This window comes from Carassius carassius, chromosome 2 (assembly GCF_963082965.1).
Source record: "Carassius carassius chromosome 2, fCarCar2.1, whole genome shotgun sequence".
In the NCBI taxonomy this organism is placed as follows: Eukaryota; Metazoa; Chordata; class Actinopteri; order Cypriniformes; family Cyprinidae; genus Carassius; species Carassius carassius.
The window spans coordinates 492,501-505,000 of NC_081756.1; the positions used below are offsets into that span (position 1 = coordinate 492,501).

The following is a 12,500-nucleotide window of genomic DNA, read 5'->3' on the forward strand; positions in this document are numbered from 1 at the left end:
TGCACACAGCCATGGTCCCTTCTAACAGAAATCATTCACATCAGTAAAGACTTTGGGCTTGTGTTAGTCAGTAGATCCGCTCTAAGGCCTCCTGATCTCAGGTCCGTGTGATTGACAGGTCTCTCACCTCCCGCCATCAGATCCTCCAGGACGATATTATCAGCCCGGGCCGCTTGCATTAGTATGCAATTACACAGATCTAATGAGCTCTGGCAGGGGTTCGGTGCCCTAGAATAACAATGTTTCTGAGGCAGGGAAAGCCATGCTTATCGTGTTATTTGGGTAACTGACAGATAGACAGCCGTAGATGACTTACAGCTCACAGCCAGAGCCGTTTCCACTCATTTATACCCATGTGTGTGACGTTATTGACGTGTGGCTTCAGTGGAAACTCTCCTGTTGTGTTTTCTCTGGTATTCTTCAGCAGATGTGTGTGCATGCTTCCATCCGCTTGCATCTCATCCACCCGCAGCGAGAGGGAGTCTGCGATGCACGAGCCGTACACGCGTCGGCTTGCACGCAGATCTTTAGACTCAAAGTGCTCATGTTGTTGTGTCCCACCTTTAACCCCTTAATCAACTAAATGTAGCCGTTCCTCCATCTGTGGTGTGTGACACTGTTCTGACTCTCTCCGCCATTGGCTGCGAGCGCTTTCTTCGCTCAGGCGTTTGAGTTGCCCTTCATAGCTTGCGTCTGCAGATCATTCACCATTGACAGCATCTTCATCTGCGCACTGAACTGCATGGCTTCTTCCCCATGTCCTGACTCTTTTGGATGGTTTATTTTGTTTCCTCTTAACCTCAAAACTCACCAAACGTGACAATTCAGACCAATCTTTCGTTGTTGAATCCAATCACAAAGGATTTCACCAATTGACTGCTCTACTAATTGACTAAAACCCAAATTCTGTTACTAATCCGAATGTAACCTTTGTTGTAACTGTACTAACAACCATTTTTGTGTCTGACCTGCTCTTCTTTACTAAAGTACTAACCTCCAACCCCACATACGAGCCCCACATGAGCTCCGGCCGCCCCTGTCCTCCTCCTGACCCCTCAGTCTCACTAACTCATCCTGGATCCTGTGGCTAGTTCAGTCCTGATCTCTCTCCGCTAGCTCACAAACTCCGTCCAGGGTTGATTTCCAGCTGCCAGCCACCTGTTGAAGGACTCAGACCCGTCAGTCGCTCACTGTCTGGTTATTGGTGTGCACTTTGAGAGCTGAATAAACAGATTTCATTGCAGCTGGAGTGTTGTCTTTGTTTTGGACAGGTAAGGTAAGTGCTATTAAAGAGGTGTCTCAGGAAGGCCAGCTCTGGAGCTCAGGTAAGGGTTCAGCTCCACTCACTGCAGAAAGTCAGCTTTGGGTTTGTATTCAGACGAAAAGGGGAGAACTGAGCCAAAAAAGATCTTTCTGTCACAGTTTAAAGAACTTAAACCGAACATTTTAAGAACATGAAAGAGGATATTTAGTTTTTTGTCCACTGAGTGAAAGTCAATGGTTTGGTTCCCACACAATCAGGTATACTTCAGTATATCTTTAGTTGGACTTCTGCACAATTAAAGTGAAAGTTCAATAGCAGGGTATTTTCATTAAGCACATGATTATGTAAATAGTATACTAAGTATGTTCATTTTAGGAAATATATGTATTGTAATTGAAATCTACAGAGGCAGATCGATAAAGTGCAATAAAATAAACACTTAAACTTGGATGTTTTCTTGCTTAGAACAAGAAAAAAGAGGATTCAAGAGATGAAAACATTTATTATCCTACATTGTTTGGTTTCTGAAACATGATCTTATTTCAAGAATTTTTCGATCTTATTAGACAACAACACTAATATTGAAGAAGGAATGTGGTTATTGGAGTAGTTGAATGTGTTAGATTGATGCTGTGATTGATAGTGTCCGAGTGATGCTGACACAGTTATGGGCCGTGATACTGGCTCAGATTCGGTGTGTAATGAACAACGCTTTGTGACTGAACATACAGTAGCTCTGAAGCTAAAATAAGACGTTTAGCTCCCACTTTAACTGAACCTTAACCATCTACAAGATGGATTAATGCTGATAAAGTCAAGAAAAGATCGGACATGAACACATGACATGCTGAATGAAATGCGGAAGTGTTCAAATAAATACAACACATTCATCCTGTGGCACTTAAAATAATTTGCTGCCTAATTGTGTTTCTCATAAGAGCCAATGGCACTTTAAGAGCGGTTTTGTCTGGAGCTCTGATGTTCGTGTGTCAGTACAATAATCACTCCACAAACAAGATGAAGAGTTATCAGTGCAGCAATCAAACTCATTTATATACACTACTTTCACAAGTTTGGGAAGATGTTTTATAATGTTTCTGAAAGAAGTCTCTTCTGCTCATCTGCATTTATTTGATGACAAATTCAGATTAAACAGTGTAATATTACTCTAATGTAAAACAGCTGTTTTCTGTGTGAATCTGTGTTAAAGTGTAATGTATTTCTGTGATGCTCCGCTGTATTTTCAGCATCATTCCTCCAGTCTTCAGTGTCACATGATCTTCAGAAATCATGATAATATGATGATTTGCTGCTCAAGAAACATTTCTGATTATTATCAGTCTTGAACACATTTTTGTGGAAACTGATCCATTTTATTTTTCAGGATTCACAGATGAATAGAAAGTTCAGAAGAACAGCATTTATTTAAAAATATAAGCCTTTTCTAACATTATAAATGTCTTTCCTGGCACTTTTGATCAGTTTAATGTGTCTTTGATGAATAAAAGCATTAAATCCTTAAAATATATTGTTAAATCTTACTGACCCCAAACGTTCTCACAGCAGTGCAGTGTATGTGTGGACAGAAGTACATCATATAGTAACAATAAAGTCTCTCCAGGTAACATGAATCTCTCCTCAATTGCTCATCAAGTTAAACTTCTTCTAGAAAGAGCACAACATATGGTCTCAGTGTGAACCAGGCTGGAGTTCAGGGAGTTTCTCTGTCGGCTGAGGTTAAGACTCGGATGAAGTGTGTGTGTGAAGCTCTCAGTAGGGTTTTAGTGATGTGTGTGAGGTTAAGCAGACTCACACAATCACATTCTCTCCCACTGCAGTGATGTGATGTGATGTGATGTGATGTGACGGCGTTTGGCCGGACACGCTTGGGTCGGAGCAACAGTTTGTCTGTGGCAGGTCGTTTGGCTGAGTATAAATGAGCTGCTGGCGCTCCACTGCATCTGTATGAAATAATTATTTCATGGCTGACAGGTGATCAATTCTGCTAGATGTATTCGAGCAGCCCGATGACAACTAGATGGAGTATTTTATCAAGGGAATCGGCTGCGGTGTGATGTTGTGTTCAGAGTTAAGTCTGTTAACTGGAGTGAGCAGTGAGACGGTCCTGATGATGATTCTCCAGCAAGAGAGATGGAGAATCTGATTCAGATGATTGCTAAACCCTCAGTGAGCTGTGCCACAGGGCATCACTACGGTTTGTGCTCAAAGTAAATGCTGCTGTTTAGCATCAAGATTTTGATTACATTTGTATTTTGGTTGTACAGGACGCATTCAGGTCGTACTTCCTCACTTCCTCAGAACTACATACATTTACTTGAGGATCAAAATGGTGTAACATTTTCTGAGGATTATAAATACATAAAATGCTAATATGTTTGAACATTTTCTTGCTTAAACTGCAAGAGTGTGTCTGCCTCCCGAACAATGTTAGGTAGGTTATTCCAGAGTTTGGGCGCCAAATAGGAAAAGGATCTGCCGCCTGCAGTTTATTTTGATATTCTAGGTATTATCAAATTGCCTGAGTTTTGAGAACGTAGCGGACGTAGAGGATTATAATGTAAAAGGAGCTCATTCAAATACTGAGGTGCAAAACCATTCACGACTTTATAAGTAATAAGCCAGTGACGGTCACAGTAGACAGAAAGTGACTGTAAAAGTGTGTAATGGAGAGCAGGTTTAACCATTTCCTCATCTGTTAAACATTCACTAGTCAAGTGTTGAAAGAGCCATGTATGAATTCATCAAACGAGCTGTACCACAACAGCATCTGCATTCAGCACATGTGCAGCTATAAACCAAGTGTGTTTGTGTGTGTGTGTGTGTGTGTGTGTCTGTGGTGAAGCGCGAGAGCTGCTGGTTTTACGCTGATGGCTTTAGTATTCCAGTGTGTTTCGGTGAGGGATTACATGTGCTTATCAGAACATGCTCTCTGTCTTGTCACAAGGGGTTTTAGGGTAAATAAGTCAATATATCTCAGAGACAAACGGCCCATTAACACATTATCAGCTCACAGAGCCTGACTTATCTGGCCTTGAGCAGCTTTGTTTCAGATGCACACGAGCAGCGCTGACACTGCTTCAGCTCCTCTGAGATCCACCAGTGTCACCTTTATTTATATAGCGCTTTAAACAAAATACATTGCGTCAAAGCAACTGAACAACATTCATTAGGAAAACAGTGTCAATAATGCAAAATGATAGTTAAAGGCAGTTCATCATTGAATTCAGTTATGTCATCTCTGTTCAGTTAAATAGTGTCTGTGCATTTATTTGCAATCAAGTCAACGATATCGCTGTAGATGAAGTGACCCCAACTAAGCAAGCCAGAGGCGACAGCGGCAAGGAACCGAAACTCCATCGGTGACAGAATGGAGAAAAAAACCTTGGGAGAAACCAGGCTCAGTTGGGGGGCCAGTTCTCCTCTGACCAGACGAAACCAGTAGTTCAATTCCAGGCTGCAGCAAAGTCAGATTGTGCAGAAGAATCATCTGTTTCCTGTGGTCTTGTCCTGGTGCTCCTCTGAGACAAGGTCTTTACAGGGGATCTGTATCTGGGGCTCTAGTTGTCCTGGTCTCCGCTGTCTTTCAGGGATGTAGAGGTCCTTTCTAGGTGCTGATCCAGCATCTGGTCTGGATACGTACTGGATCCGGGTGACTGCAGTGACCCTCTGATCTGGACACAGACTGGATCTGGTGGCCACGGTGACCTCGGAACAAGAGAGAAACAGACAAATATTAGCGTAGATGCCATTCTTCTAATGATGTAGCAAGTACAAAGGTTGTTATGGGAAGTGTTTCCGGTTCTGGTTTACCTAATTAATGCAGCCTAAAAATCCTTTAACGGATTTGGATAATAAAAGCATATTAGTATGTTATGTGTATGCCAGGTTAAAGAGATGGGTCTTTAATCTAGATTTAAACTGCAAGAGTGTGTCTGCCTCCCAAACAATGTTAGGTAGGTTATTCCAGAGTTTAGGCGCCAAATAGGAAAAGGATCTGCCGCCTGCAGTTGATTTTGATATTCTAGGTATTATCAAATTGCCTGAGTTTTGAGAACGTAGCGGACGTAGAGGATTATAATGTAAAAGGAGCTCATTCAAATACTGAGGTGCTAAACCATTCAGGGCTTTATAAGTAATAAGCAATATTTTAAAATCTATGCGATGCTTGATAGGGAGCCAGTGCAGTGTTGACAGGACCGGGCTAATATGGTCATACTTCCTGGTTCTAGTAAGAACTCTTGCTGCTGCATTTTGGACTAGCTGTAGTTTGTTTACTAAGCGTGCAGAACAACCACCCAATAAAGCATTACAATAATCTAACCTTGAGGTCATAAATGCATGGATTAACATTTCTGCATTTGACATTGAGAGCATAGGCCGTAATTTAGATATATTTTTGAGATGGAAAAATGCAGTTTTACAAATGCTAGAAACGTGGCTTTCTAAGGAAAGATTGCGATCAAGTAGCACACCTAGGTTCCTAACTGATGATGAAGAATTGACAGAGCAACCATCAAGTCTTAGACAGTGTTCCAGGTTATTACAAGCAGAGTTTTTAGGTCCTATAATTAACACCTCTGTTTTTTCAGAATTTAGCAGTAAGAAATTACTCGTCATCCAGTTTTTTATATCGACTATGCAATCCATTAGTTTTTCAAATTGGTGTGTTTCACCGGGCTGCGAAGAAATATAGAGCTGAGTATCATCAGCATAACAGTGAAAGCTAACACCATGTTTCCTGATGATATCTCCCAAGGGTAACATATAAAGCATGAAGAGTAGCGGCCCTAGTACTGAGCCTTGAGGTACTCCATACTGCACTTGTGATCGATAGGATACATCTTCATTCACTGCTACGAACTGATGGCGGTCATATAAGTACGATTTAAACCATGCTAATGCACTTCCACTGATGCCAACTAAGTGTTCAAGTCTATGCAAAAGAATGTTGTGGTCAATTGTGTCAAACGCAGCACTAAGATCCAATAAAACTAATAGAGAGATACACCCACGATCAGATGATAAGAGCAGATCATTTGTAACTCTAAGAAGAGCAGTCTCAGTACTATGATACGGTCTAAATCCTGACTGGAAATCCTCACATATACCATTTTTCTCTAAGAAGGAATATAATTGTGAGGATACCACCTTTTCTAGTATCTTGGACAGAAAAGGGAGATTCGAGATTGGTCTATAATTAACTAGTTCTTTGGGGTCAAGTTGTTCACACCAGCACTGCAGCGGCGCTCGCTCTCACACACACACACACACACACACACAGCTGATCCTTCGGTCCTGGTGACACTCTCACCTGCCGGACTGATTACGTCATCACAAAAGCATTTATTCATTTATATAGCACTTTTAACAATACAGATTTTGTCAAAGCAACTGAACAGCATAAAATACTTTGTCAAGGCAAGGCAGGTTTATTTCTATAGCACATTTCATACACAATGGTAATTCAAAGTGCTTTACATAAAAGAAAGTCAAATAATCATGAAGAAAAATAATAACAAAATAAAACAAGCAATTTTAAAACTTTTAAAATGATTAAAACATTTAAAAACAGTTAGAAAACGATTTTACATAAAACATAAATAAATAATAATAATAATAATGTCAATAATGCAAAAAGGCAGTTCATCATTGAATTCAGTGATGTCATCATCCAGCTCAGTTCAGTTAATTAGTGTCTGTGTAATCATTTCAATCAAGTCAAGGATATCGCTGTAGAGGAAGTGACATCACACACATGATGTTTATGTGTCTGCAGCATTAGTGTGTGTTCGTGGAGTGACAGCTGATTATCCTTTCCATAAATCTCATGAATCTGTGTGACTCGGGAAAACTCTTGTCATATAATCGCTTTCCACATATTACATCATTTTCCTGTTGTCTTATATATAAATGTATATTTAATTGACTAACGCTCACAGCAGAAACAAAATTAGAAGTCTGTTTTTTGAAGGAAATAAATAACTGCCAACGGAAGCTTAATTTTATGAAAACAAGACAACAGTCAGTGTGCATCTAAGTAAAGGACTTGAGAGTATTTAGATATTTGTACTGGAAACCAAGACCGAAATAAGCAGGAAGAGCATGATTTTTGCAAATAAACTTAAACTAAAGAGTTTTCACAGAACATCTGTCTTAAAACGTCCCATCGGATGTTCAGCAACAGTTGAGATTCTGCTTTTATTGCTTTAACTCCACGTTGAGTCCCTTTTATCATTGAGGCGTTGAAGTGACATTGTGACAGAGCGAGTGTTGTTGAGAACTGTACAGTACTTGTGTGTGTTTACAGTAGATTGTCCATCGGAAGCGTCTGCGTTTGACTCTTCTTTGTTCTGTGACTAGAGGCGTTTGTTCATGATGTAACTAGATGAAATACACTGTTGTGTGTTTGTGTGAGACACTGAGCTAAAATCAGACGATCCTGAGCACCATCAGTGTGTGTGACTCCATGTGTTTATATGTGCCGCTGCAGACAGTGACACTAACCCCGCCAGAAATCATGCTCTTACTCTGTTTACAGCGCCAAAATCTCAACTCTCTTAAATCAAGATACGTTAACTGAAGAAGCAAAATGACAGAAATGTGTTAATGTTGTAAACAAGGAATTATATATCAGCCATCGGAGCCTTGTTTTTTTTTTTTACTTCTGTTTGTTTGTTTATTGATCTATGGCAGATAGGTAAACTCACTCAATTTTGGTACAGTACGTTTTTCAGAAAGTAGACTTAATATCTTTAATCATTCTGCTTCTACAGTAAATGATTTTCAAAAATCTTTAGATATTTGAACTGGAAAGAAAGACAAAAACTGAGGCAGAAAATATTTTGCAGATGAGAGAGAGTTTGTGGTGTAAAACAGATGTGTCACTCATGGGCCGTATTTTCTGGCAAAATATAATTTATGCAGAAATTATGTCAGTAAATAAAATGAAATGTTTCCAGACATTTTAAACATGTTGTAAGTTTTTTTTTTTTAGAAAACATATTTAGAACAGAAAAGGAATTAAATAAAAAAAAAACAATCATAAACTATAGAGGAACAGACAAAAAAAGGAATTCAAAAGACAAATACTTGGACATTGCCAAAGCAATGCAGTGTTGCTGCATACAGTCAAAGCAGTGCAAGAAAGGAGTATACAAATAACTACACAGGAAGAAGTAATACAATACACAATAGGTAATAGAGTAAAGTAGAAACAAGCACTGATGAAGTGTGCAGGAGACAGACTGCAGCTGATCACTCACTGTCCCTCATGTTGTGACAGATGGGGAGTTTCTCATCGTTTGACAGAGGCTCAAAGTCCTGGTGAACATGTACACATTTATGATCAAAGTTTTCCTGGATTTGTGAGTATTTAGTGCTTTCTCAGTCAGTGGATGTGAGTGGAACATCAGGACTGAAGCTCTGGAGCAGCTTAGAGTCAAGTCAAGTCAAGTCACCTTTATTTATATAGCGCTTTAAACAAAATACATTGCGTCAAAGCAACTGAACAACATTCATTAGGAAAACAGTGTCAATAATGCAAAAATGATAGTTAAAGGCAGTTCACCATTGAATTCAGTTATGTCATCTCTGTTCAGTTAAATAGTGTCTGTGCATTTATTTGCAATCAAGTCAACGATATCGCTGTAGATGAAGTGACCCCAACTAAGCAAGCCAGAGGCGACAGCGGCAAGGAACCGAAACTCCATCGGTGACAGAATGGAGAAAAAAACCTTGGGAGAAACCAGGCTCAGTTGGGGGGCCAGTTCTCCTCTGACCAGACGAAACCAGTAGTTCAATTCCAGGCTGCAGCAAAGTCAGATTGTGCAGAAGAATCATCTGTTTCCTGTGGTCTTGTCCTGGTGCTCCTCTGAGACAAGGTCTTTACAGGGGATCTGTATCTGGGGCTCTAGTTGTCCTGGTCTCCGCTGTCTTTCAGGGATGTAGAGGTCCTTTCTAGGTGCTGATCCAGCATCTGGTCTGGATACGTACTGGATCCGGGTGACTGCAGTGACCCTCTGATCTGGACACAGACGGTATCTGGTGGCCACGGTGACCTCGGAACAAGAGAGAAACAGACTAATATTAGCGTAGATGCCATTCTTCTAATGATGTAGCAAGTACATAGGGTGTTATGGGAAGTGTTTCCGGTTCCGGTTTACCTAATTAATGCAGCCTAAAAATCCGTTAACGGATTTGGATATTAAAAGCATGGATTAACATTTCTGCTTTGACATTGAGAGCATAGGCCATAATTTAGATATATTTTTGAGATGGAAAAATGCAGTTTTACAAATGCTAGAAACGTGGCTTTCTAAGGAAAGATTGCGATCAAATAGCACACCTAGGTTCCTAACTGATGACGAAGAATTGACAGAGCAACCATCAAGTCTTAGACAGTGTTCTAGGTTATTACAAGTGGAGTTTTTAGGTCCTATAATTAACACCTCTGTTTTTTCAGCAGTAAGAATTTAGCAGTAAGAAATTACTCGTCATCCAGTTTTTTATATCGACTATGCATTCCATTAGTTTTTTAAATTGGTGTGTTTCACCGGGCTGCGAAGAAATATAGAGCTGAGTATCATCAGCATAACAGTGAAAGCTAACACCATGTTTCCTGATGATATCTCCCAAGGGTAACATATAAAGCGTGAAGAGTAGCGGCCCTAGTACTGAGCCTTGAGGTACTCCATACTGCATTTGTGATCGATATGATACATCTTCATTCACTGCTACGAACTGATGGCGGTCATATAAGTATGATTTAAACCATGCTAATGCACTTTCATTAATGCCAACAAAGTGTTCAAGTCTATGCAAAAGAATGTTGTGGTCAATTGTGTCAAATGCAGCACTAAGATCCAATAAAACTAATAGAGAGATACACCCACGATCAGATGATAAGAGCAGATCATTTGTAACTCTAAGGAGAGCAGTCTCAGTACTATGATACGGTCTAAATCCTGACTGGAAATCCTCACATATACCATTTTTCTCTAAGAAGGAATATAATTGTGAGGATACCACCTTTTCTAGTATCTTGGACAGAAAAGGGAGATTCGAGATTGGTCTATAATTAACTAGTTCTTTGGGGTCAAATTGTGTTTTTTTGATGAGAGGCTTAATAACAGCCAGTTTGAAGGTTTTGGGGACATATCCTAATGACAATGAGGAATTAATAATAGTCAGAAGAGGACTCTCTCTCTCTCTCTCTCTCTCTCTCTCTCTCTATCTCTCTATCTTGGGTCAGTCTCACAGGTGGCTGTCAGCTGGTTCTCTAGCTCTCTTTCGTCATAATGATTTATTTATCCTAATAATGCTGGAGTCCGGGCCAGAACCGAGCGCAGAAAACACTGACTTAATGCCAGAGCATTACCAGACATTGACACACACACACACACACACACACACACACACACACACACACACACACACACACACACACACTTACACTTAGATTTACACAAACACACACACACACACACAATTACACACACAATGATGTTTCACACCAACTTCCTCTTTGAACAGGAAACACATGAACACACACCAAAGCTCATCGTATCAGAGGGTCTTCAAGTGAAAAACACAAGCAGCGGCTGAGAAACATAAATCCCCCAAACAAATCCTTTATAACACTCTTAAAAATGAAGCTCCTTTATTGACATCGATGGTTAAAGGAAGAACTTTGAAGATCCATGAAACCTTTCCACTGCACTAGAAGTTCTTCAGATTATTAAAAGAACGGATCGCTGAAAGATCTTTGAGAATCCTTTATTTCTAAGAGTGTAGAGAAGAGGGAGAAAGGTTCGACACGCACAGCTCTCAGAGAACGACAGCAGACATAAAAATGTGTTGCGCTGTACGGGAGAACCAAAGACACGAGCGTCTGGTGAAGTGAGCGCTCGGGGAAACGCTTCTTCAGGTACAGCTGATGGATGAAGTCACTGAATCCCAGCAGACTCTCGTCTGAAGCGGTCAGATGTGTCAGAGAACAGATCTCATCAAAAGCTGCTTTGAGTTTTCTTGTGAAGAGAAATCTTTTCGACTTAGTGTGTGAATGTCGTTCAAGTCGTCTGCTTTGCTGCTTTATCAGCGCAGGTTTTAATTGGACATGTTCAGCCAGAAAGGCCAAAAACATCTTTTTATTCAACAAATAAGTGATCCTGACAAATCATTTTAAAAGCGAAGTGATGTGATTTGCGAGCGTGTGTTGGTTTGTTAATCGTTACAGAGCCGCAGGATGATAGAAATACACTCTCAATCAGAGCTTTTAGCAGGAATATGTGCTGAAGCCAAAGCATTTACACACAGATACTGAGTGAAGCGCTTGCATCAAAAACACAGAGAGGAAAGAACTGTGCTTCTTACCAGTGTTAACTAAAGCTAAAGTCATTAGACAATGAAAAACACTTTCATTACTTAAAACAAATGCTATCTGAATATATCTGAGTAATTGTAATAAATAAAAACACAGAAAACAAATAAGAACTGCTTCTCTTAGTGTTTGGTTCAGGTTATTGACCTAGAACAGCTGTATGAAGGCCCGTTTCTGGTCTCTGGTGGTGATTCAGTGGTGCAGTGGTTTGTTTGACGTTCAGCTGTGCTCTGAAGAAGTGTTTCCTCGCACCCGGAGCCACCGCAGCAGGAGCAGCACAGACACAATGACTCTTTAATCCAGTGTCTCTGTCTCCTCTCTCCTGTCTCTCTGTTCCTCCTGGAACTCTCTCTCTGTCTGTGTCCATCCGCCGACAGGTCACCATCTCAGTGGACGGTATTCTGACCACCACCGGCTACACGCAGGAGGATTACACCATGCTGGGCTCTGATGACTTCTTCTACATCGGAGGAAGCCCGAACACAGCCGATCTGCCCGGATCTCCGGTCAGCAATAACTTCATGGGCTGCCTGAAAGACGTGAGTCGACTGGTCATCAGGAACCCTTCAGCTGCTGTTTCTAAACACCACCAAGTGCTTGTAAATCTCTCATGATCAGGAAACCTTGGACAGCTGGCTTCCTTTCAGTTAGCACAGATCTGAGCTCAGTTTTTGAGTTTTTTACTGACCTTATTTGTGAGGCACAGATCAATCAGCTCACAACACCGGTGCTAGCTGAAAGAGAACGGTTGACAAAGAGATTGAACTCAAGATTGGTTATTAATAATATAGCATAATGAGAGATGACATTTTTAGTAGGCTTGTCCTTATCTGAACA

General features: G+C 40.5%; 1 protein-coding gene across 7 annotated transcripts in view; it reads left to right on the forward strand.

Annotated features, from left to right (window-relative positions):
* Positions 1–12,500, forward strand: part of nrxn2b (neurexin 2b) — a 458,944-nt gene that overhangs the window by 288,968 nt on the left and 157,476 nt on the right. For all 7 annotated transcript variants that reach the window (XM_059505743.1, XM_059505742.1, XM_059505739.1 and 4 more), the window contains one exon: positions 12,041–12,202. In XM_059505743.1, the coding sequence (XP_059361726.1) occupies positions 12,041–12,202 (162 nt within the window). The remainder of the gene's footprint in view (positions 1–12,040; positions 12,203–12,500) is intronic.